General features: G+C 41.9%; 1 protein-coding gene across 1 annotated transcript in view; it reads right to left on the reverse strand.

The window, feature by feature from the left end:
• Positions 1-26,129, reverse strand: part of NPC1 (NPC intracellular cholesterol transporter 1) — a 56,746-nt gene that overhangs the window by 6,906 nt on the left and 23,711 nt on the right. Inside the window, exons 7-21 of the mRNA XM_032795813.2 lie at positions 23,064-23,140; positions 21,866-22,236; positions 20,436-20,662; positions 19,611-19,711; positions 17,390-17,492; positions 13,091-13,280; positions 12,253-12,435; positions 11,356-11,470; positions 10,083-10,210; positions 9,844-9,984; positions 6,988-7,077; positions 5,890-6,080; positions 2,188-2,303; positions 1,032-1,161; positions 349-549 (exon numbers count right to left, since the gene is read on the reverse strand). Coding sequence (XP_032651704.1) covers positions 349-549; positions 1,032-1,161; positions 2,188-2,303; positions 5,890-6,080; positions 6,988-7,077; positions 9,844-9,984; positions 10,083-10,210; positions 11,356-11,470; positions 12,253-12,435; positions 13,091-13,280; positions 17,390-17,492; positions 19,611-19,711; positions 20,436-20,662; positions 21,866-22,236; positions 23,064-23,140 — 2,364 coding nt within the window. The remainder of the gene's footprint in view (positions 1-348; positions 550-1,031; positions 1,162-2,187; positions 2,304-5,889; positions 6,081-6,987; positions 7,078-9,843; positions 9,985-10,082; positions 10,211-11,355; positions 11,471-12,252; positions 12,436-13,090; positions 13,281-17,389; positions 17,493-19,610; positions 19,712-20,435; positions 20,663-21,865; positions 22,237-23,063; positions 23,141-26,129) is intronic.

The following is a 26,129-nucleotide window of genomic DNA, read 5'->3' on the forward strand; positions in this document are numbered from 1 at the left end:
GACTGGAGAAGACCACATTGTCTTTATTGTGGGGTAGAGTGGAAGAATTGCAGGCAGGAGTACATTGGAAAGGGACTGGTTTCCAACAACAATGTATTAATTATTTTGGTAGAACCCTTAACACAGAGGTTCTCAAACTGGGATCTAGAGACGTATGCTGGCGGTCACATGATGCTGGCATTCCTTACTTCCAGCTGCTAAACCATAATAAAAAGCAACTAAAATATTTTAAGATCCTTCCTCAGCTCTTAATACATGCATCCAGCCAACATGCACTTTCTCCAGAACCCACGACTCCTGCCCAAAGTTACTATACACACATTCCTAGGGGAAAAAATCCACACCTACCTGTAAGGGAACACACGGTAATTCTTTTCTTTGATCCCCATGGTTTCAGTAATGTTATCTGCTATGATCCGCGCTTTTTTCATAGCATCAATGAAGTCAGCTGAGGTTTTTAGTACTGTATGGTAAGTCATAAAGTAAGTAGCTCCCACATCAGAGTTATTGTTTATGAAGTTGACAGCAGAGCTATATGCAGCATGGCCTCTGTAAATGAAGTGCAACTGTATTACTTCATGGTCAAGCAACAACAGGATCAACTGCCCTCATTTTGATGCCAAGAATCAGGATCTCTCAATGTAAAGACAAATAGCAGAGGAATCCAACTATCTGCAAATTCTTACGATACAAAACAGGTTCTACAGCGTTACCTGAAGATATTCTGAAAGTACAAAATAGCACCCCCACAAAAGATGACTTATGTTGTTGATCACTTATGTAGAATGTTCCAGACAAGATAACTAGGACAAAAGAAAATCTGATACTTACAACTTTGACATAGGAGCACAACAGGATTTGCTGGTTTTAAAGTGGTCTATATTTCAGTATGTTTTTAAATTAAAATGCAAGTGTGCCCACAGAGGCTTGGATGATAGGTATACATTTCATAAACAAGTGTCACTGCTGGTTCCTATTTCACCTGCTAATTTTCAACAGAGATTAAACTGATTCAGTCTATAGGCACTTACCCTTTTCCACATTTAGGATTAGGATTATCAGACAAGAACATTGGCAAAAATTTCATGAAGTCTCCACCCTGAGGCCTCCACTTGCCTTCTTCAGTCAGTGGACGGCAACGCATGCACGATACATCAACAACTGGAAAAAACAAAAAGCAGAAAAAAATAAAAAGCACTCAATGTCAGCCAGACAGCAAGGGTACATCTATATTACGTTGGACTATACTCAGTTTCACCTCAGTGACCCGAAGGGCTCATCCAACCTTAAAAGAACTACTTCTTTCACTGCTAGAGAAGGTAGCTCTCTAAAATTTATATATCTCTCTACAGAGAGCTATAGAACTCTCTCTATCCAGAGAGAGGACCCAAAATACAGAGCTAAGTCCTATATTTTCTGCATCAAATACACCCATTTCTTCGTGCTTGGAATTGCTGTTACATTAGATAAGGCTAGTCCAATACAAAGACTAACAAATAGTGTTACCAACCTCTGTGTTCTGTATTCAGTACTGTACAACAGATCCCAATACACAAGACACAGTGCAAGCAATTTTCAAAACATGAGGGCAATAAACTGCTGATTGCATTATCTGGAGCAATGCTTCTTAAAGCCAGTCCACCGCTTGTTCAGGGAAAGTGCATCCCTCGGCCTGCGCCACTTCCTGCAGCCCCCATTGGCCTGGAGTGGTGAACTGCGGCCAACGGGAGCCGCAGTCAGCTGAACCTGCGGACACAGCAGGTAAACAAACTGGCCCAGACGGCCAGGGGCTTTCCCTGAACAAGTGGTGATCCGGCTTTGAGAAGCACTGATCTAGAGCTCATAAGGATCAAAGTGGTCCATAAGCCAATGAGTTATTTTGGGAACAGTATTATCCGAAAGGGCATCTTCAAAGAATGCAGCATTTTAACATTTAAACTGCGTTAAATTTAGTCTCCTTCCAGAAATGGCAATAATTCCAGAATGGGGAAGTATTTTAAAGAAGTACATCTCAGCCAATTTAAAAAACAAACAAACAAAAAAAACGGTTGCACAAAGCAGGTTAAACACTGTGATATTAAATGAAGAGGGTAGATTCAAGTCCTTATTTAGAAGAAAATGTATTTGAAAAGCTTTTTAAAATATGATTAAAGCAACACTGGAAACCTGAAAAAGAAAATGGAGTACCTGAAGCATTGCAGAACTGTCCAGTAGTGTTGTAGACTCTGCAACAGGATGACTGTGGTTTAACCCAATCAAAATAATCATCAATCCATGAAGAAGGGGGAAAACCTATTCTTGTGCTGAAACATAAAAATCTTAATTATGGTATTTCCTAAAAAACCTTCAACTTCACAACTTAGTGTTCTTTTAACATAGGAAATTACATACAAACTAGGTTTTAAAAAAAACAAACTGAACAAAAAAAAATTCCATCATTCTGACATCGACACACACATCAAGATTGGAACTTCAGATCCACAGCACAGGCCTCTGCCAGCTGAGCCAATGGGAGTAGTGGGCTCTTATGTGGACCAGCACTAGAGGGGGAATGAGAAATTTTGATGATGGGTTTCACAGATCTTTGCTGACAGCAGACGAACAGTGAGACACAGGAATCTTGGGTCCCATTTCAGGCTCTGGGAGGGGAATGTGTTCTAGGGGTACCTAGTGTGCTCTGCCCCTGTGCTCTCTTCTCGCCCCCCCACTCTAGCTCCTCATGTCAGTCCCTGTCTCACCCACTCCAGACTCCTCATCCCTGTCCCCTGGTTCCAGGCTCCCTGTCCAAACCCCAATCTCCTCATCCCAGTCTCCCCACCTCTGCTGGACTCCTCATCTGATCTCAGTCTCTCCTCTGCAGTACCAGTTTCTTTCCCCAGCCAGTCCTGTCTCTCCCCTGCCCGCAAGCTCCCAGTCCCAATCAACTCCCTCCAGCACATGCCAAATGAGTGGTTCTCCACCAGGGGTACATATCCATGGGGATACCCCCTGGAAGATCTCTGTGTATTTCAACTCATCTAGATCAGTGTTTCTTAACCCAAGGGGGCCACAGAACAGGTGTGGGGAAGGGGCTGCAAGTGCAGGGGGCCCCGCAAAACTAAGTTACATGCTTCAGCCCCAGGCAGCAGGGCTCAGGCTTCAGACTCCTGAAAGGGGTACAGTAATCTGGAAAGGTTGACAACCACTGTCTCTTGTCTACTCTGCATTTGAGTCAGACCACTTCCTCCTCCACACTGCCTAGGCACCAGCAGATGAATCATCTAGAGCACAGGAGAAAAATTTCTCTCTCTCAGCTCCTGAGCCCAGCATCACATTACAGGGAAGTCCTGCTTAGCCCCTGCAGTCACAACCTGGAGCATGCTAAGTACAGATGGAATCTTGGGAGAATTTAAGCTGTCAAGCTCTAACAAGTCTAACTGTGCACGTCTTAACTAAGAGTTTTCAAATTTTTATAACTTGGCCAAATGTGGGTAGTTTCTTCATAGGAACAGCAGGAGAGCACATCCCCAATACCAAAGAAAACCTCATAAAATTTCAAATCCCTGATCCAAAGAATGGAAGCATTATAATTGTAGTGTTTTTTAAAAACACATGTAAAACGTAGTATTTTCCCCCAATCTTGTTCTGGAAAACTGCTGAACCATTTTTGCTAAAGCTTTTCAAGAAGCTCAGTACAAGGCAGCAGGAAAATTTCAGCCCAAGCATTTGGCAAACTTATAAGCAACTGAAACAGGTGGTGTTCCTTGTAATAAGACATTGTGATGTTGCACTCCATGTTTTATGCTTATGAGCGTGAATATAATGTAACTGGAATATGCTTCATGCAAAAGGTCTCTCGTAAGGTATCATTACAAAGCTTATAATTTACTGAGTGTGGTCATCCTGTTTGTATGAATGTATCATTCTTGTATCTGAAGCTAGAAATATGAAGTATAACACTGCGGTCCTATTGTAATTATGCAAAGTGTGGGCCATTAATGGTGGTTCAGAATCTTGATGGCTCCCATTGACTAGGACAATTAACTGTGGATGGTTTATTTACCCTCAAGTTTCCTGCGTGTCTGAGGGCCAGCCTGTGGGTAATGAAGATTGAGGTATTACAGTGACATGAGACCATGTCACCTGGTAATGAAATCCATCTTAAATCTGGTACTTTTCCATTTAGAAGGAGGAGTGGGGACCCAGAGAGAAAAGATTCCCACCTTGTGCCAAAGCTATAAAAGGGGGTGGAAGAGAACAAAGGAGGTTGCCAGTCATAAGAACACCCATTTTCCACCTAAGATGTCTGCTGGAACTAACAAGAACTGTACCAGGGGAAAGGATTGGGCCCAGACTAGGAAGGAGTCTAGTCTGTGAAAGAAGCTTGTTGGAACATCTCTGAGGGTGAGATTTTACCTGTAAACAGTTTCTTAATATATTAGGCTTAGACTTGCATGTTTTGCTTTATGACTTACTGTCATAGTATTCCTTCCTCAATCTGAACCTTAGAGTCCAAATGAGGTACTAGCATGAAGTCCTCTAAGCTTAATTACCAGCTTAGATCTGATACGCTGCCACCAATCAGATCTTTGAATGTCTGATAACTCTGGTCTCCCCAAACCCTTCCCTGCGGACCCCCAAGACCCAGACCCCCGGGATCTTAATACAAGGAAAGTAAACTCTTTCCCTCACTAGTGCCTCTCCTAGGCTTTCCCTCCCTGGGTTACCCTAGAAGATCACTGGGATTCAACTCCTTGAATCTTAAAACAGAGGCTTTCCACCTCACCCAGAGGCAATACAGATTCAAGCTCCGTGAATCTAAACAAAGGGATTCCCCCTTACCCCCCTCCCTTCTTTCTCCCCTGGTAAGTACAGACTCAATTCCCTTGAGCCTCAACTGGGGAAAAAATCAAACAGGTCTTAAAAAGCAAAACTTTTAATAAAAAGAAAGAAAAAAAAAGCTTAAAAAAAGTTCCGTCTCTGTAATCTAGATGTAATTTACAGGGGTCTTTCACTTATAGACAATGGAGAAAGCACTTCCCAACAGAAATACAATTTAAAATACTTTCAGCCAAAAATACACTTAGAACTCTACCAGCCAGATACACAGTTGCAAATACAGAAACAATCAAAAGACTATAACCGCCTTTTTACTCAATACTCACTATTCTGAATATATAAGAGACTGTAGCAGGGAAATTGGCAAGAAACCTGGTTTCACCTCTAGTCTCTTCCAGGACTCAGAGAGAACAAAGCAAAACCCAAAAACCACAAACAAAGGCTTCCCTCCACCGAGATTTGAAAGTATCTTGTTTCCTGATTGGTCCTCTGGTCAGGTGTTGCAGGTCACTGTTTGTTAACCCTTTACAGGTTTAACAAATAACCCTTAGCTATCTGTTTATGACACTTACTTTGTTCTGTCTGTTGTTACGTGAAACCACTTAAATCCTACTTTTTACACTTAATAAAATCTCTTTTATTAAACCCAGAGTAAGTGATGAATACCTGGGGGAGCAAACAGCTATGCATCTCTCTATCAGAGTTATAGAGGGCAGACAATTTATGAGTTTTCCCTGTAAAACGGATTTATTTGGGTTTGGATCCCATTGGGAGCTGGGTGTCTGGGTGCTGGAGATAAGTGACCTGCTGAGCAGTTTTTGGTTAAAGTCTGCAGCTTTAGGGACATGGACCAGACCTGGGTCTGTGCTGCAGCAGGCTAGCATGTCTGGCTCAACAAGGCAGGACTCTGGAGTCCCAGGCTGGCAGGGAAAACGGGCTCAGAAGTAAATTCAGCATGTCAGGTGACAGTCCCAAGGGGGTCTCTGTGACTGAACCCGTCACAGACAAGCTGGGCAACTTTAGCTATACTACTTACTCTAGAGATCAGTAGGAGAAAAATGCTGCACTTACTAGCTGTCAATTTCTGCTGCAGTGAAGACTTGCTGCACAAGAGAATTGTTATTACATCCCACTCCACCACACACCATGTTCTGTCCCTCCAAAGAGGTGTAGCTGTGCCCTTCTTCTAGGACAAAATACACCGGAGGACCGGCATGCAGGTATTTGCTGAGATAATTTAAGTAATCCATTACATAGGAGTCCTTGAAAAAGAAAACGAGTTAAATCTCAAACAGCTCAGTCTGTCGATGTTTCTAATCCGTACAGCCCAGAACCATTTATGCACAGTAGCACCATGCCTCCCAGTGTTACCTATTTAACACGCGAGACTTGTTAACACACGGTACAGGAACTTGCTATGTAGCACTACAAATTTGCTCACTGACATAGAAATCGATGGGAAGTGCAGAGCGGAAATGTTTTGCACATCTTTACTGCTGATGGGGGGGGGGGGAGAAGGGGCAGCACGCTAAAGCGCTGTCAAGGACCCTGCAGTGCTTTAAGGTCCCTGCCCCTTTTGCCCCTGGCCGCCAACACGCGCCTGGGAGGGAGAGGGAGGAAGGGGCAGGGACCTTAAAGAGCTGCCCCAGGGCCGGAGCAGCAGCAGCATCTGGAGTCCCGGGCTCTTTAAATCGCCATGGGAACCCCGGGCAGCGCAGACCAGGCCGCCTGGAAGGGCTGGCTGGGGGATGCTGACCTCTAGCCCCACCCCTTCTGCCCAAGGCACCGCCCCTTACCGGTAAGTGTCCTGAGTTACTTTCACCCCTGTGTAGTAATAACGTTTTTATTAGATTACACATTAGAATGTATGTTCTTGCAAAGCGCCGTTAACAGATAGGCCTGCGGTATTTGGGATGCTTTGAATATGTGTATATAGATATCTTAAGATATTTCAGCATGACCCTCTTAACTCATGGTCCGTTAACATGCAATCAGGACAGCTTAAACAGGTCTGTATTGTACTGTGTTAATGCTGAGGAATTGTAACATGACACCTTTTGTGTAGTCAGAGATAGGTGACATGTTTCAATTATTTGGTACTGATTAAATCATTTCCTTCTGCAAAAAAAACCAAAAAACCCCACAGTTTTTTTAACACAAAATACTTACATCTGGCATAGACAGAGACTGATCCAAGCCAATCTCTACTTTGTGAGCAACTGCTATACTGAATGACAAAAGGCCCACGAACAAGGATATCTGTAAGAAATGACACACGAGAACCGTTTTAAAGACTTCTTCATCCCTACACAGTGACTCCATGTGTTAATACTCCTCATTTTAGGAAATCAATCATCCATTATATTTCTACCATGCAGTAAAGTTCCAGAATAAGTATACCAGCTTGGACTGGTATGGTGATGACAGAAGCTCAAAGAAGAGCTACTTTCACCTCAGAGAGAAGGTACAATCAAAGCCCAAATGAAATACAGTACCATATTACTGACTCAAGAATGCCAGCTACTAGCAGAGTTAACCATATCACAGAACCAATTAGTAGCAAATGAAGTTGGGAACTAAGAGTCTAATCCAACTCCTATTCAAGTCAACGGGGAGTCTTCCCATTGCATTTAAATGAAAGTTGGCTCAAGTATCAAATCCAAAAAAAAAAACAAAACCATTTATTTTACTTCTGGTTGCTAAAAATTAGGGCTGCCAAGCGATTAAAAAAAGATCAATCACAATTAATCGCGCTGCTAAACAATGATAGAATACCATTTATATAAATATTGGATGTTTTCCACATTTTCAAATATATTGGTTTCAATTACAACACAGACAAGTGTCTAGTGCTAGAGGTTGTCTACCCCTGCACGTGTGCCGAAGGCGGCACACCAGCTGATTTTCAGTGGCACTCACACTGCCCAGGTCCTGGCCCCCGCTCTGAAGGGCTCTGCACTTTAAAATGTTTAAGAAGCTTCATTCAAAATTAAATTAAAAACCTTATTTACTTTACATACAACAATAGTTTAGTTATATATTATAGCCTTATAGAAAGAGACCTTCTAAAAACATTAAAATGTATTACTGGCACGCAAAACCTTAAATCAATCAGAGTGAACAAAAGACTCGGCACATCACTTCTGAAAGCTTGCTGACCTCTGGTCTAGTGCTGACTTTATATTTATTTATTATAAATACTTGCACTGTAAAAAAATAAAATAGTATTTTTCCATTCACTTAATACAGGGGTTCTCAGACTTTTGTACTGGTGACCCCTTTCACATAGCAAGCCTCTGAGTGCGACCCCCTTTATAAATATATAAAAAAGTGTTTTTAATGTAACACCATTATAAATTCTGGATGCAAAGCGGGGTTTGGGATGGAGGCTAACAGTTTGAGAACCCCTGACTTAATACAAGTACTGTAGTGCAATCTCTATCATGAAAGCTGAACTTACAAATGTAGATTTATGTACAAAAAATAACTGCATTAAAAAATAAAACAATGTAAAGCTTTAGAGCCTACAAGTCCACTTAGTCCTACTTCTTGTTCAGCCAATCACTAAGAAAAATGTTTGTTTATATTTACGACAGATAATGCTACTCACTTCTTATTTACAATATCACTTGAAAGTGAGAAAAGGCATTTGCTGGGCACTTTTGTAGCTGGCATTGTAAGGTATATACATGCCAGATATGCTAAATATTCATATGCCCCTTCATGCTTTGGCCGCCATTCCAGAGGATATGCTTCCATGCTGACAATGCTCATTAAAAAAATAATGCATGAATTAAATTTATGACTGAACATCTTGGGGGAGAATTGTATGTTTCCTGCTGTTTTACCCACATTCTGCCATATATTTTATGTTACAGCAGTCTCAGATGATTAATCAACACATGTTGTTCATTTTAAAAACACTTTCACTGTAGATTTGACAAAATGCAAAGAAGGTACCAATGTGAAATTTCTAAAGATAGCTACATCACTCGAACCAAGGTTTAAGAATCTGAAGTGCTTTCCAAAATCTGAACGAGATGAAGCGTGGAGCATGTTTTCAGAAGTCTGAAAAGCGCAGCCCTCTGATGCAGAAACTATAGAACCTGGACCACCAAAAAGGAAAATCAACCTTCTGCCAGTGGCATCTGATGCAGAGGATGAAAATGAACATGCGTCGACGCATTATTTTTTAACGAGCATCATCAGCATGGAAGCATATCCTCTGGATGGTGGCCTGCAAAGCATGAAAGGGGCATACAAATGTTGTAAGCATATCTGGCATATAAATACCTTGCAATGCCAGCTACAAAAGTGCCATGCAAATGTCTGTTCTTACTTTCACGTGACATTGTAAATAAGAAGTGGGCAGCATTATCTCCCATAAATGTAAACAAACTTGTTTTTCTTAGTGATTGGCTGAACAAGAAGTAGGACTGAGTGGTTTTACATTGTTATATAACTGCACTCAAAAAAACCACAAAAAAATAATCTACATTTGTAAGTTGCGCTTTCACGATAAAGAGTTTGCACTACAGTACTCATATGAGGTGCACTGAAAAATACTATTTCTTTTATCATTTTTACAGTGCAAATATTTGTACTAAAAATGAAGTGAGCACTCTACACTTCATATTATTGTATTTGTGTTATATTTGAAATCAATATATTTGAAAATGTACGAAAACATCCAAAATACTTAATACATGTCAGCTGGTATTCTATTGTTTAACAGTGTGATTAAAAGTGTGACTAATTTTTTTAATCGTGATTAATCTTTGAATTAAACATGTGAGTTAACAGCAATTAATCGACAGCCCTACTAAAAATGCATCCAATATCAACTGCTAAATATTTAAACAAGTAATTTAAGTCAAACAATTATTTTTGAGAAAAGTATGTAATGCTGTGGAAATTAAACATTAGTTCTGTCTTTAAGACAGTTCTGAGTTTTCTTGAATGATTTATATTTGGTTCAAAAAGATTTTCTTGGTCAAGTCTCACTATAAGTGAAGGTGTACATACCACAATTGGTCGCATCCAGTCTTTAAGCAGACATGGAGAATATAAGTCTTTGAAGAACAGCAACAAGATGCTCTCGGAGTGCTCGACTTCACTGTCTTCTTCCCCGCCTTTGATACAACACAGAATATCCATTTGATTTCTCTAGAAAATAAAACCAAAACATATTAGAATTAATGCAGTCACCACCCAGTAGCATGCAGAAGTTGCAGTATATGGAACTGGAATTAGAATGGACTCACCTCTTGTCGCTTAATGTCCAATCCCAAGAGACTTATAAAGCAGGTTATTTGAAGAAGGAAGTCTATGAACACAGCCATTCCCGCAAAAAGGGAGAAAGTGCGGACAGCTGGCATGGTAGACAAAGTCCCTGGGAGGAGGAGCAGGGGGAGAGAAAAGGAGGGTCAGATCATTAGGCCTGGCCCAATTTCCAAATGATATGCACAAACATACAGACAGGGCCTTATTCACAAGTATGTTGGGGCAGCCTTGGAGCTTAGTTACCAGTGCAAGGCTACCTAATGCCATTGGAGGATTCTCCCAGAATAGGGAGATAAATCAAGTGGCATAGGAACTGCAAAGGCAGCTCTATATGCCACCCCCGCCTGTCCAACCCACATTTGCTATGGGAAGAGAAATGGGGCAAAGCTTGCTTGTCTTTGAATCCAACTGATCCCTGGATGCCAGAACACCACTTTGGGGTCTGCATATAAAAGGCGATTTCAAAAACACCTTCCTGTTAAAATCCACTCCAGTATCATACAGACAGATGTAATTATTCAGCAAGTAACCATGGATTAAAACTAGTTCAGAATACCATCAACATGATTATCCTTGTCTCTCCTCTCAGCAGTCAACGTAAGAAACTATAGAATGCCTGTTCTATTCTATTAAAATATTATTTACGCTGATGAAAGCAAAGCACTAGTGGGAATCAGACATACTGCAAGCAGTCACTGGAAACTTCACAATACAATCTTGTGGCTGCACCTAAAACAGGAGCTGAAATATCCCATTATGCCAGCCAAGACATTCCTCTTATAGTGCTGAAAAAGGCTATAAAATTATGCCAGACTATGTGGGTTTTATGATGAGGGGGAATATTTAAGTTCTTTAAGACAGATTCCTAGACTCCTTATTCCTATCTTCTCACTCTCCCATCAAACTATACATCTAACCAGTTTCTGTAATCAGAGGGAGATTTTGTGGCTTCTATTTCTAAGTCTACCGTTTTTTGTAAGTGCAGCCATGGGCAAGTCACTTGGAATCATGTGCACCACAGTTTCTCCTTATGCAAACTGGGGCTAATGCCTACTTCACAGAGATGGAGTTAGATTCATTTCACTGTTAGTAGAGATCTCTTAGTTCCTTGGTTGTACTTTTTCAGGCAGTACAGTGAACATTCTTTCTTGGCTAAGCATTGTACAAAGAGGGTGATGAAAGCGAATAAATAATATACACAGCAACTACTACAAAATCTCCAAGCACAGGGGGGAAGAAAGACTACATTTTTACCTAAGAAAAATGCTACGGTCTCTGAAAAAGACGAGAGCAATATACTAGGAGCCACATCTCCTAGGATTCTGCCGATCTGCTTATCCAGAGTTTCACCTGGAAGACGCTCATCTCTCTGTTTTAAGGAAATGTAATTCACTCGTTAGGGATTACAGTAGTATATTTCAGAGAAACATCTTAAAAGTATTAAACAAAAGGCATGTGAAGTCAACGTTAAGTATTTATAGCAATCAGTGCTACTAAAGTGTGCCAGAGTTACAGCCAGGGAGACAGAAGCTCTCTCTTTACCTACCAAGTAGCTACAAAGCCTGAGCAGCCACAGCATGAACTTCCCCACACTGCCCTGGCAACGCATTTCAACCCGAACCTAGAAAGCCCATGGGGTTCAAAGGGTAATTCAGTCTCCTGTTCAAATGTTTGGTCTTTGCGGAGATGCCACAAGGGTGCCAGTTATTTCCTCGTGCTCAATGGTATATAAGACAGACAGTATTTCAGCCCCATAATCCAGCTCACATACAGTCTACCAAGATGATAGTAAAAAGTGAGAGACGATGGTGAAATCTTTCACCGCTGATTGCTATGAGGCCATGAACTCTATCTGCCTAAAATTTACAGTCCAGAGGCCAAAAATAATTGTAATACTAAAAGTAAAGAGCTGCATCAGCAACATTCTTCACACTGAGATACTGCAAGTCACTAAATATCAATCCTGAGTATCATCCTGGCTCTTGTCCCCCAAATCAACTCTCAGGACAAACCTCATCCTGCGAGGTACCAGACACCTTCTACTGCGTTTAGTAGAAGTGAAGGGTATTCAGCACCTTACAGGATGGAGGCCCTAAAGTACGAGCTAATATAATACGCACACATTAAAAACACAAGACATCATTATAATACCTGAAATGTCTGAACTATAATGAAGATGTTGTCTACCCCAACAGCTAGCACCAAAAATGGAATGACTTCAATAACAACCAGTGTTAGTGGGATTCCAAAATAGCTGAAGATACCCAGAGAACATGCTACTGAACTCAATACGATCAGGATGCCTGCAATGCCCAGAGAGATTTTTGAATCCACCTGACAAAGGAACAGAACAAAAAAAAAAACAAACAAACAAACAAAAAACCCACAATATTAACTGTAATGAAAATACATCTGTCAAAGCCATTCCAACCAGAAAATTTGGAACACATCTCCCATTCTAGGAGTGTAGTCTTGATTTGTATGATAAATCAAGTAGTTTTACTAATTACACTGAGGCTGCCTACTGCATAGCCCTTTTTAAACATTCAGGATTCTGTTATGTGAAACTGAAGAGTAAAGCTGCACCTAATTTGAAAGGTCTTGGTTCAGAAATGACTAAAAACACCTTGTTATTTAATGACAGAAGTTTTTTTTAAAAAGGGGGATGTGATGACGGAAGGAAAGGGAATCAAGTGAGATATGGATTTCCCAGTTCATTCTCTTAGAAAAAGAGAAGCCATTCGTAACCCACACCACTCTGGTAAGACAGAAATAATGAAAAACTAGGGATGCTTTATAATAATGCTAATACTGCTAGCTAATATAAAAATATTGATCATGAAAATTAGACTATTTACCAAACTGAAGGTGTTACAAAGATTAGTGTTTTAACTTATTTTGAACGCTAGGTGCTATATACACACAAACAAAAATGTAAGACGTCATTATGATGATGATGTATATTATTTTCAACATAAACTAAGCATACCAGGAATCTTTTGCAGCTTTTGATGTGTCCCAGGGCTATTGAGATGTACAGAAACATGACTGCATAGCTAATTAAAACAGTACTGATATCACTGTTACTTTCACGGTTTATCTCATCTTCAATACTTCGTTCCGCAGAGAATGAAATGGTTAAGTTTGAATTCTGGTAGTTTTTCACAAAGCTGATAAACCTGAAAAGAAAAACAAATGTTTTCTTAAAAACACCAAGCTAAGAAAAAGGAGCCACATCTTTTTCAAACTAACATACCGTACACCCATCCCTCAAAAGTCAGAGGGGTAGCAGTGTTAGTCTGGATCTGTAAAAGCAGCAAAGAATCCTGTGGCATCTTCTAGACTAGCAGTTGAGGTGTGAAAACCAAGGGAGGAGAAACTGGTTTTGTAGTTGGCAAGCCATTCACAGTCTGTTTAATCCTGAGCTGATGGTGTCAAATTTGCAGATGAACTGAAGTTCAGCAGTTTCTCTTTGAAGTCTGGTCCTGAAGTTTTTTTGCTGCAGGATGGCCACCTTAAGGTCTGCTATAGTGTGGCCAGGGGTTGATGTGTTTCTCTACAGGTTTATGTACACTGCCATTCCTGATATTCTGATGTGTGTCCGTTTATCCTTTTCCGTACGAGACTGTCCAGTTTGCCGATGTACGTAGCAGATGAGGCACTGATGAATATTACCATTGGTGGATGGTGGGCAGGTGAATGACCAGTGATGGTTTGCTGATCGGTTAAGGTCTGTGATGGTGTCGCTAGTGTAAATGATGGGCAGAGTTGCATCGAGGTTTTTGCATGGATTGTTTCTGAGGCTCGGAGTTATATGGTGTTGGTGTTGCAGTTTACTGGTGAGATATTGGTTCAGGTTGGCAGGTTGCCCTGTGGGAGACTGGCCTGTACCCAGGCTGTGAAAGTGAGGGATCATTGTCAGATGGTTTTAGATCCCTGATGATGCGTTGGGAGGTTTAGCTGGGACGTATGTAGGCCAATGGCAGTCTGTTGGTTTCTTTTCTGGGTTTTGTCTGCAGTAGGTAGCTTCTGGAGTAACACGTCTGGCTCTGTTGATCTGTTTTCCTATGATTCCTCGTCGGTCTATTTAGTTTTGAGAATGCCTGGTGAGATGTTTGTAGAGTGTTGTCTCTTGTCTGAGGTGTTAGAGCAGATGCGGGTTGTACCATCGTGCTTGCCTATAGACAATGGATGTGTGATTGCAGGGATGAGAAGCTGAGGCAATAAGGTAGGCCATAAGCGGTCGTGGTTTTCGGTATAGGGTAGTGTTAATGTGGACCATCACTTATTTGCACCGTGGTGTCTAGGAAGTGGAACCTCCCATGTGATTGTTCCAGGCTGAGGTGATGGTGGGGTGGAAGCTGTTGAAATTGTGGTGAATTTTTCCAGAGTCTCCTTCCCATGGGTCCAGATGATGAAGATGTCATCAATGTAGCGTAGGTAGAGAAGGGGCGTGAGGTGATGAGAGCGAGGAAGCGTGTTCCAGGTCGGCCATAAAAATATTGGCTATTGTGGGGCCATGCGGTGCCCATAGCGGTGCCACTGATCTGGATAATATGTGTCATCAAAATTGAAATAGTTGTGTGTGAGGATAAAGGCACAGAGCTCAGCAGCCAGTTGTGCTGTGGCATCATCAAGGATACTGTTCCTGACCGCTTGTATCAATCTGTGTGTGGGATGTTTGTGTAAAGAGCTCTACGTCCATGGTGTGGATGGATGTTTTCTGGAAGGTCACCAATGCATTGTAGTTTCCTCAAGGATCAGTGGTGTCACGGAGATAGCTGGGATGCTGATTGACACCATCAGCTCAGGATTAACAAAGACTGTTAATGGCTGCCAACTACAAAACCAGTTTCTCCTCCCTTCGTTTTCACACCTCAATTGCTAGAACAGGCTCATCCTCCCTGATTGAACTAACCTCATTATCTCTAGCTTGCCTGCATATATACACCTGACCCTGGAAATTTCCACTACATGCATCTGACAACTGGTATTCACCCACGAAAGCTCATGCTCCAAAACGTCTGTTAGTCTATAAGGTGCCACAGGATTCTTTGCTGCTTATCCCTCAAAAGACAGAATTAGATGGTAGGAAAAGGTTTTAAACATCAAGATAAGTCTTTATGTTAAGCACGCTGTATCAATCCCTTCTGCACAAGACTGCATGGTAGTTAAGACGACACTTCTTTGTAGATCAGCAATTCCCAAAGTTGGGTTTGTGAACCCCTGGGGGTTCGCAAATGTTACAGGGGTTCTTGGGAAAAAAAATCCCTAGTGGTGGACAAAGCTGTACCTAGGAACCCGGCAGCGCCAGGGCAGCAGCCGCAACCCCTGACTTCAAGAGCTAAGCCAAATCAGAGCAAGCATATCTATCACACTGAGGAGATTTAACTTCAAGACTCCTTATCAGAAATGGAAAGGGAGGTGGATATTTTTTGCTGTTTTTAAAATTAAATAGGCAGCTAGTATTGTTTTTAAATTATGAACAAGTTTAAGCTTTGCTGTAACGTGCGTTGGTTGCCTGGACTGCTCAAGACCTGAATGCTTGTGTAGGTAGAACTCTGAGTTGGCTTTTTAGAATCATAGAATATATAGGTTGGAAGGGACCTCAGGAGGTCATCTAGTCCAACCTGCTGCTCAAAGCAGGACCAATCCCCGGACAGATTTTTACCCCACTTCCCTAAATGGCCCCCTCAAGGATTGAACTCACAACCCTTGGTTTAGCAGGCCAGTGCTCAAACCACTGAGCTATCCCTCCCCCCTTAAATACTTTCATGTTGTTTCACATTTGATACTCCTTCATGAAGGATAGGAACCTTGTCTTATAACAGGCTTATTCAAAGTGATACAAGCTACGAAAGTGAGATCTTGGAAGAGTTGCTGTTTTCATAATGTAATTAAAATATTGTAATGATAAATAATTATTAATAATAGTGTGTAATAAGCATGTCAGAAAAACAAATTTTATATATTTCCAAGATCACTGTTTTTATAATTTATACTCAGGTAAAGGAGAAAATCCCTGGAAATATTCATTTTTAAGAGAGAGTTTGCGAGACTTGACATTTTAGTGAAAGGAGTTCAGAGGTTGTTAAAGTTTAAATTTAGGAACCACTGCTCTAGATCTTCCATTTTTATCATGGTGAACATCAGAAACACTTCCCATTCCCACTCCTCTACAATGTAACTGATGGTGCTATGGAATGAGAGGAAGGCATGACTTAAACAAACATATGACAGATCTGCATCCCAAAACTTTGGAACATTCCCTAGCACCAAATACCTACCTTTCAGGCAGGTCTAGACACAGAGTTGCACCAATTTAAATAAAGATGTGATATTAAACTAGTTTATCAAAAAACTGGTACAACTTTGTGTGGAGACATTCATATCACTTTGGTTTAAACCTGGTTTACAGGTAAAAGTCAATGTAAGAGTGCCCCTACACAAAGTTCCACTGGTTTAACATCTCACTTTTAGTTAAAGGAGCACAACATATGTTTAGACAAGCCCTCTCTGCCTCAGAAACTTGCAGCTCTCCTCTCTGCCCCAGAAACTTGCAGCTGAGAGGACTTTATGATGCTAAACCATTAGACACCAATTAGCAATGCACTCTACCCCAACCACCCTCTCTGTCTCATCTTCCACAAATATAGGAATGCTTTTCTTATAGCTTATTCTCTCTCACAGTAAGCTGCCACACAGAACTGGTAGTTGTTTTAGTAAACCCAATCTCAGTCCCTTGACGTGACAATGACAATTACTCAAGGAGAAAGTGAGTCTCTACAAAGAAACAGAAGAGCAAATGTTCTCTAGAGTCTGAAAAGATGACTAATTTAATTTCAAATACAGGCAATTGAAAAAAGGTTCACAAGATCAACTGCTACAACTACTGAAGTAAATCTGCTTGTGAAACTGAAATAGACTGAAATGAAAGAGTTATTTCAGTGAGACCTACATAAACATTTTCACAAGGATTCCTCAGTTGCCTGATAGCATTTTGTTGATAAGAGCACAGAGATACAAGTCTTGGTTTATGTGCCAAACAAGGCTCTCATCAGAAACAAAGTTATACACAAGGTGAAAGTTTACACTTTTGATTCGGCTTTGTAGGATCATTGGCACAGTCAATCCTAAATCCATGTCACACTTCACATTTATTTACAGAAGCATTCTGTACTCTCAGTGCATGTTTAGAACATTGTCTTTGCTGTGAAGTCTGCTAAGCTCAGAGAAAAAATAAACTTACTCCAACTGTCACAGTTAGTCTCAATTACAAGAAACTTACTCTTTTTCCCAGGCCAGAGCTCTCATCAGCTTGTGTGTCTCATTGTAGTAATTTTGGACAGGGAAGGTAATAACGAGGGCTGTAGCATTGTTGTAGTTTTCATCTATACGTAAAAAAGGAAGAGGTTGGAGGGAGAACACGCTAAAACCCACTATGAAAACATGACACAGATCTTTCTTTGCCAAGAAGGCAGGGTACTTTTTGTGAAGTTCTCTCTTTGAAACAAACCCCATTAAAATCAAACACCTCATTTCCTGTCTCTGGTGTCCCACTGAATCCAATCTGCTTAGTCACGTGCAACCACTCATCAGATGTCAGGAGCACCCATAAACTATTACAGAGAAACTTCGTCTGCAGGGACACACGGGCTGATGAGAATATTGGAGTTCATCCAGGAGAAACATTCTTGGTAAGTGTGATATCGTAAGTATTAAGAAAGGTAATCCTAAAGTAGTTTATAACCTAAATAAAGCAATTCATATAGATATTGTGCCTATACATCTAGTGCAAGGGTGAGCAAACCAAGGCCTGGGGGCTGCATCTGACCCTTCTGACATTTTAATCCAGTCCTGAAACTCCTGCTGGGAAGCGAGGTCGGGGGCTTGCCCCACTCCATGCGTGCCACGGCTCTGCATGGCTCCCGGAAGCAGTAGCATGTCCCCACTTTGGCTCCTACGTGTAGGGACAGCCAGGGGCTCTGCACGCTGCCCCCACAGCTCCCATTGGCCAGAAACCATGGCCAATGGGAGCTGCAGGGGTAGCGCCAGCGGACAGGGCAGTGCACAGGGCTGGCTGGGCGTGCTGCCGCGTAGGAGCCAGAGGGGAGACATGCTGCTGCTTTTGGGAGCTGCTTGACGTAAGTGCTGCCCAGAGCCTGCACCTCTGACCCGCTCCTGAACCCCAGCCCTCTGCCCCAACCCTGATCCCCCTCCTACCCTCCAAACCCCATCATCCCAGCCTGGAGCACCCTCCTGCACCCCTAACCTTTCATCTTTTGCCAGAGTCCCCTCCCGCACTCCCACTCCCTCATCCCCAGCCCCACCCTAGAGCTCACACCCCCAGCTGGAGCCCGTTCCTGCATTCTGAAGCCTCATGTCTGGCCCTACCTCAGAGCCCACACCCCCTCCCATACCCCAACCCCCAATTTTGTGAGCATTCATGGCCCACCATACAATTTCCATACCCAGATGTGGTCCTTGGCCTAAAAAGTTTGCCCACCCCTGATCTAGCGTGTAAGTGAGTAGCACTCCTGTTCACCCCCACTCAAATCATGTCACGATTAAAGAACAGAAATCAAAGTAACAAAAATACAAATTAATGTTGTATTTTCCGTAACACAAACTCTGATCCCTTAGCACTGAAGTTCCAGTGAGTTACCATTTATTTAAATGGAACAAGATTGGGCAATTAGAAAAAAAAACATTAAGTTTCTCAGAGTACACATTTATCACATGTAACATGTTCTTCATTGAAATGACTGAGATTAGATTCTCCTTGACCCTACCCTATCACTCACATTAAATATTCAAAAGGGACATTGTCAAGGTCAATGGGGCCAAATTTTACTTTGGAGGCACTACATAGTGTTCATTTTAAAAATAATCCTGTTCCTCCCAGTTCTGAGTATCTAAAGACTTCCCTAAAATAATTACTTTTCATCACTGTTATCCCATCTCCTCTGCTCTATTCTAAGTGATCCAAAATGCCAGAGCACCTCCAACCATCCTTCAAACTCTTGTCTAATTCATTCCTTCCCTCTAAATCTTTTAAATATTTTTAACAAGCCAACACGCACAAACACGGAGAGCTTTCATAGGACAGGTGGAACTCGTGGGACACAGTATGTTCTGTTCTGAATATTTAGCAGGAACTGTAATTTTTTTTTCTTAACATGCCACAATATTAATGGCCTTTCTGAAACAGTTTGTTTCCATCCCTCCTCGGTCAAGTCTAGGAGAAAGTCATTACATCCTCACATGACTATCTAATCTTTCTTGCGAGCAGGCAATTTACCAGACCCCAACTCTCTGGAGTACATTTATACAGCACCATAAGATGTCCATGGCACTTTATAAGTAAATAGAAGGTATGCACACTGATGAAGAGACAAAGGGACCACAGTACAAGTTGTACAAACCTACAAAAATAGTGATCTAATTTAAGAAGCATCAACCTTAAGTACATGAACAATATTTCCAGCTCTATTTGCAATTACACCTACCATCATATCCTCCCAACACTAGCCATGGAAAGACAGGTCCACCAAATGTTCCCAAACAGGGATCATGAAGCTCGCTTGTATCATTTAGAGATGCTGGGGCCCTGCAAAATATATTCAGATTATTTAAAAAAAGAATCAATAAATTGTGATATTTGGGGGTACAAAGCAGCATTGAAAATTTGTACACTTGCATATTGTTTACAGTGTTACAGTGATTATGCTCGGTATTAGAGTGATAGAGCAATAACTATATTTGTAAACTGAACACAATTTGCTTGTTTTGTAATGTAAACTGAAAGGTGAAAGCTTATCTGTAAATTACTTATTGTGGTTTAAAAAAATATTTCAAGCTGAAAAAAAATCTTCAAAAACCACAACTAGATTTCACAAGGGAAGCCTTTTAAAATTTCTAGTACAGAAGTATTTTACTTTAGAAAAAACATTTTTCTCTCTTTAATGCCTTGAAGAAATAAGTCAGGAATCCTCATGTTGCTGATTTGAAGCACAACATCCTGCATTTTTTCCAGGAGGTGGGGTTTGCTCAAACCTCTGTATGAGTCTCTGGTTCTGCATCCATCACTATGACTGTGGAAAAACCCCAGTGGAGTGCTGGTAGACATGGAAATGCAGGAAAAAGATGCTATACTACCAATCAAAAGTACACACCCAGATGGCATTCTATCAAATAAACCAGGAAAAAAAATTCAGAGGTATTGGATACAGCATGTCAAATGGAAAAAACAAACAAACAAACCCCAAAACAGTTTTTAAGAGTCCATCAGTACACAAATATTTTTAAAGCATGTATTTAGTGGTCCTGCTTACCGGACACAGTACAAGAAGTGAGTGTGGTAATCGGCATAGACAAAGAACTCATCCCCAACTGAATGGTTTAGAACGGAGTAACTGTTCTGAAAGTAGTTGAGCACACTCAGGATAGTGCAGTTGTTATTGTAGGGAGCAAGAGGAGCCAGGCAGACGTCCTTCAGCATTACAGTCTCATTGTCATAAGAAGCAGTTATGTTTTCAATAGCATTCTGCAAATCTAGCACCTGAAACAAAAAACACTGTAACTCAAACAGCATTGTCAGAAGGCATTTGTGGAGCGGAAAGACTATTTGTCTTCTAGGGGTAAAATCAAATATATTTAAAAGTCATGGGGCATTTTTGGCTGTTTCTGAGCTGGGTACCATACTTTTAATATAAGCACACAGCAAATGAAGCAGCAAAACGTGTTTTTTATTCTAAGTACTAGTATTTTTCATACATATTGAGGTTCAAAGCAGGTGGGAATGAAGGTACAGGAGCTTAAAACAGGGGCAGACAAAGGGGAGGAAGGTGATTAGCCCTTTGCTGCAAGGCAGATTGGAAATTCTTACAGTCTGTGACTGGGTCAGACCAGATGGCTAAAAGAGAGAGTGGTCTAAGGTAGATACATTAGCTCCAGGTTAAGCAGATCCCTTTTCCCTGGGTAAGATAACAGAGTCTATTCCAGAACACTCAGGAACTTTCTAGAACTAATTAAGGCAGGCAGACTAATTAGGACACCTGTAGCCAATTAGGAAGTTACTAGAATTAAGGCTAATCATGACACCTGGTATAAGAAGGCTCTCGCTCCAGTTAGTGAGGTGTGCATAAGGAGCTGGAAGTGAGAGGACATGCTGCTAGAAGACTGAGTACAAGCGTTAACAGACATCAGGAGGAAGGTCCTGTGGTGAGGACAAAGAAGGTGTTGGGAGGAGGCCATGGGGAAATAGCCCAGAGAATTGTAGCGGTCATGTAGCTGTTCCAAAAGGCACTCTAGACAGCTGCAGTTCACAGGGCCCTGGGCTGGAACCCGAGGCAAAGGGTGGGCCCAGGTTCCCTCCCCCCAAAACCTCCCGACTCCTGATCCAACACAGGAAGATCTCGGAGGCTAGCAAAATCCACCAATAAGCGCAGGACCCACCAAGGTAGAGGAGGAACTTTGCCACAAGTCTCTTTGCTAACTCTAGAGGACAATACATTTTAGATATTTATAACAGATTAGTTTTTGGTGGAAATTCACATTGTATACTAACCACATAGGGGAAACAAAACCCAGCTTCATACTGATAATTAATCCCTTTTAGGATACTACAAGTATTGCAAAACACATTGCATTCACAAAAACAACAGGAGTACTTGTGGCACCTTAGAGACTAACAAATTTATTTGAGCATAAGCATTGCAGTTGCAGCTCTTCCACATAGATAGGCCTGCAAAATCCAGGTTACCTGGTATAGGATGTCTTTGTCAAGCGGAGGCCCAAAAGGCACATCAGCTCCTGATGGGTATGGTGAGTAGATGTGTGGCTTACTGTGTGGGGCTCGGATAATAAGTTGTTCAGTACGGAAGAAAGGTCCAAAGTGAGTGTCAAAGTACTGCTTCTCCTTGCGAGCTTGGCTGCTTGGGGATGACCAAAGGTCTACAGGTTTTGTAGTGATTTTCATATACATCATGCCTGAACAGCACATGGCAATGAAGACCAGAGAGAAAAGAACAACAGGCCGTGGATTTCTAACACAGAAAGCCCCCCAGGACATGAATGTGAGCCGTAAACAGTTCTCAAACCTCTCACCAAGTCTTTCACCACAGGAAGCCTCCCCTGTAGGAAGAGGAGATACAAGATCCAAACTATTAAAATGAACTATTTTCTTATCCAGTAATTTCTTTGGGTCAATCAGATGCTTCCAGGCATCCTTACAGAGAAGATCATTTATTGATTCTAGATATTTTTTTTTTTTTTACTACCATAAACCAAAGATAAAGGTCTTATCAACAAAGAGGCTCAAGCAAAAGAAAACAAACTGCTAAAACACTGTTCTAGCTACAGTAGTTTCTAACAATGTGGCAAGCCAGTGTGGAACAATTAGATAGAGCCATGTTTATAAAAAACAACATGCTAGATAGTCCCACCACCCACACTTGAGCACACCCATGATTGGCAGGATTAGAGGCATCGTGGCTTTAACACTTATTTGTAGTGTGGATGGGACAGGACATTTGTAGAACATTAAAATCACGTTAGGTCATGACCTGATTCTCTATAATTATGCTGTCCTAATCACAAGAGAAAGTAAAAATTATTCCTAAGAATGCCAAACAACTATACATCGGCATGGCTAAATTTTCAAGTGTATGTGGACCCACAACTTGGCCCCATCCACAATGATGAGTCAAATCATGTCAAAAAGTAGTTTGGCTGGGACTGCATTTAAATGTTACTCCCAAATTCTATATAAAGTCAGCTCAGACAGACAATGACAGTATGAAGAAAGTGCAGAAAAACTGAATTAAGATGAACCAACTAGGGCAGGAATGTTGGACTAGGTGGTCTTTTGGGGTTCCTAAAATGTGTCTCAGCCTCTTCTGGTCCACATCTCAGAGAAGGAAATAATATCTAATCAAATCCTATCATGATTCCAGACATACCATTGTCATGGCGAGAATTAACAGAGAAGGCTATATTGCTGTCGATTGGAGTGTACTCGGAGACAAGATGCCTTTTTCTGTTAAAAAAAAAAAAAAAAAAGGCAGAACAAAACAGATCATATATTCAGTCTGTGGTTCTCTTGCAAAAATCAAAGAACTGTTTTCCAGCACTGTACTATTGCAATATATACAGTAACAGAGGTGAATCAGGCGATCCAAAGTCTGGATCAGAATTGGTAAGCATTCCACTTTAGGTCTATCTCTAACCAATATCGTCACAAACAGTATTTCACTATAAGCTTTATGCATCTTACATTTGTCATATTTTAGAAATGAAGGGAAATTGACATCTAAACTCACCTTAAACTTAGATCATTAAGAAACTATTTCTGGAAATTTACGGTTTAATGTTTTAGACTAAAAAGTTTGCCAATAGTTTTTTGTTTTTTTTAAAATGCAAGTGTAAAGACTGAAAGACCAGACGCTCCCTCCCGCCCCCCCAAACGTGTCTGTATTACTCTCCAAACACTACTAGTTAGGCCTTCCCTGAATAGACCCATATGGTCACAACTTCTTTAAACCCCTTTCTGAAGAGCCAACTCTGATGTGACACCTGCAAAAAACCCACCAAGTCTATACATATAAAGCTAAACAAATAGCCAAGTGTACAGAATATAAAAATATTGTATATATTTCCTTGTGCCTTTAGCCACCCACCCTTCATTAAGTTGTTCATCCTGTTAGATAACCGCTGCAGGCCAGGAACCACATCTACTTCCATGGTCTTCAGTTTAAATAATATAGTTAGGTTTGTTTCCACTTGTGACTATCAAAATCATCTTAGCACAATATGAATGTTAAAAAGCTCTCCCTTGAAAAGTCTTCCTAACCCCCAAATGAACTTCACTTATATTAGACAGTATTTGGTCCTGCCTGAGGGGAGGGGACTGACCTCTATGACCTCTCAAGGTCCCTTCCAGTCCTAGAATCTATGCACACACAAACTGGGGAAATGTAATATTGCAGCATGACCCACAATCCAGGCTCATGAAAACCACAGGAGGATGTAAATTCCACAGTGAAGGACTGACCCACTACTGAACAGTCACCATCCACATTCAGTTAAATCCATTAGTGAATTGCTGATTCTCTAATTGCATTCAGCGAATCAGCAAAACCCACTTAATCCTTTCACAGCTGTCAGTCAAGATACTCAGAGCTTTGTAACCCAGAAGTCAACTGGTAGCCAGTGTAGATCCGAGCATTAATGTGTTTTGTGGTTTTGTCTACATTAGATGTGTTGCAAGCACTTGCTTCCACTGTAACACACATCCTGTCCGAATACGAAGTTCCTTTAAGATTACTGATCATACTCCATAGATATATGCTAAGACTTTAGGAGACCTAATGGATCACCACCCCTCTTGGTGACAGGTCTTCTGCTGCAGATGGTTACTCTCACAAGCCCCAGCTTTGCAAAGACAGGTGCCTGTGAATGTACTTAAGTTTACACTAGTCAGACTGGCTAGCCTGCCCACACCACACTATAGATTTCAATGATTTGATTGTACTGTTGTTAAGATGTTACAGTTCTCTAGGGTAGACAAGCCATTTGTGAGAATGCTTAGTAAGCAGGCCATGTTTACCATCAGTTCAACAGCTTTTGTTTTCAGTTGTGTTTGGGGTATTTTTTTCAGAATTCAATAGGGATGAGATCAATGCTCATGACCATTTGTCACAAGGCAGTTATTGTTTATTACACTTCCCACTGTATCACATTGTTACGGGTCTGTATATTTATACTCCCACAGCTACAGGAAGGGCTTTTGTCAAAAGTTATACATGGAGTTCTATTATTGCCACTACTGAGCCTTTGGAAAACCAGCATAGACAAAGGTTTCCTGCTGTTGTCACAGCACCGTGTAAACCAGGGGTGGACAAACTTTTTGGCTTAAGGGCCGCAAATTGTATGGAGCCAGTTAGGGGAGGGGGTAGGGGGTTCCCCCCATCCACTTCCCCCAGACCTCTGCCCCATCCACCCCCCCACACATGCTCCCTGTCTCCTGACTGCCCCCCGCCACCCCATCCAACCCCCTCTACTTCTTGACTGCCCTCCTCCTCCAGGACTCCTGCCCTCATTCACACCCCCCATTCCATGCCTTCTGACTGCCCCAACTCCTATCCACACCCTCACCCCCTGACCATCCAACCCCCTGCTCCCACCTCCCTTACCGTGCTGCCTGGAGCACCTGTGGCATGGCGGTGCTACAGCCACGCTACCCGCTTGGAGCCAGCCATGGTACCACGCTGCACAGAGCGCTCGGTCAGGCTGGGCTCTGCAGCTGCGCTGCCCCAGGAGCTCGCAGCTCTGTCACCTAAGGCTGCAGGAAAAGGGGGACAGCAGGGGAGGGACTAGGGGCTAGAAACTCAGGGGCCGGGCAGGAGGGTCCCGTGGGCCAGACGCGGCCCATGGGCCGTAGTTTGCCCATCTCTGGTGTAAACCAACCGGTGAAGACAGGCCTTTAGAGTTTTTCCTCCACTGAGTGTGCCTACACAGCAAGCAAACAGCTGAGCTGGGCCATCTGCAAACTCAGGCTTGCAAGCTTGAGGCTGTGAGGAACATTTGGGCTCAGGCTGGAGCTGAGCTCTGGGACCCTCCCCCTTTGCAGGGTCCCAGAGCTCAGGCTGCAGCAGAAGTCTGAATAGCTACACTGCAGTTTTTAGCCCCACAGCCTGAGCTCCAACAGCCCGCATCAGCTGACTGGGTCAGCCACAGCTGTGCCAGGGATTTTTTATTTCAATGTAGATGTACCCACTATGTCATTTAGACTTTCACTTCCACTGTTGGTACAGTATATTTAGCAATGGTGGAAGTGCTACTCTATAGTCTAGATACAACGGTGGGAGATTTTTTGAAAAATCCTTGGACACAGGTTTATTTTTATTTGCTTGTAACTTTTCAAAGTTACTCTTTGGGCTTGAAATGTTTCCAAAGCTTTGTCTCAGGCCACAGGTGATTTATTTATTCTTGAGAGGAAGCAGTAGATAGTAGGAGAAGGCTGAGTT

Source organism: Chelonoidis abingdonii, chromosome 2 (assembly GCF_003597395.2).
Source record: "Chelonoidis abingdonii isolate Lonesome George chromosome 2, CheloAbing_2.0, whole genome shotgun sequence".
NCBI classification, from domain to species: domain Eukaryota; kingdom Metazoa; phylum Chordata; order Testudines; family Testudinidae; genus Chelonoidis; species Chelonoidis abingdonii.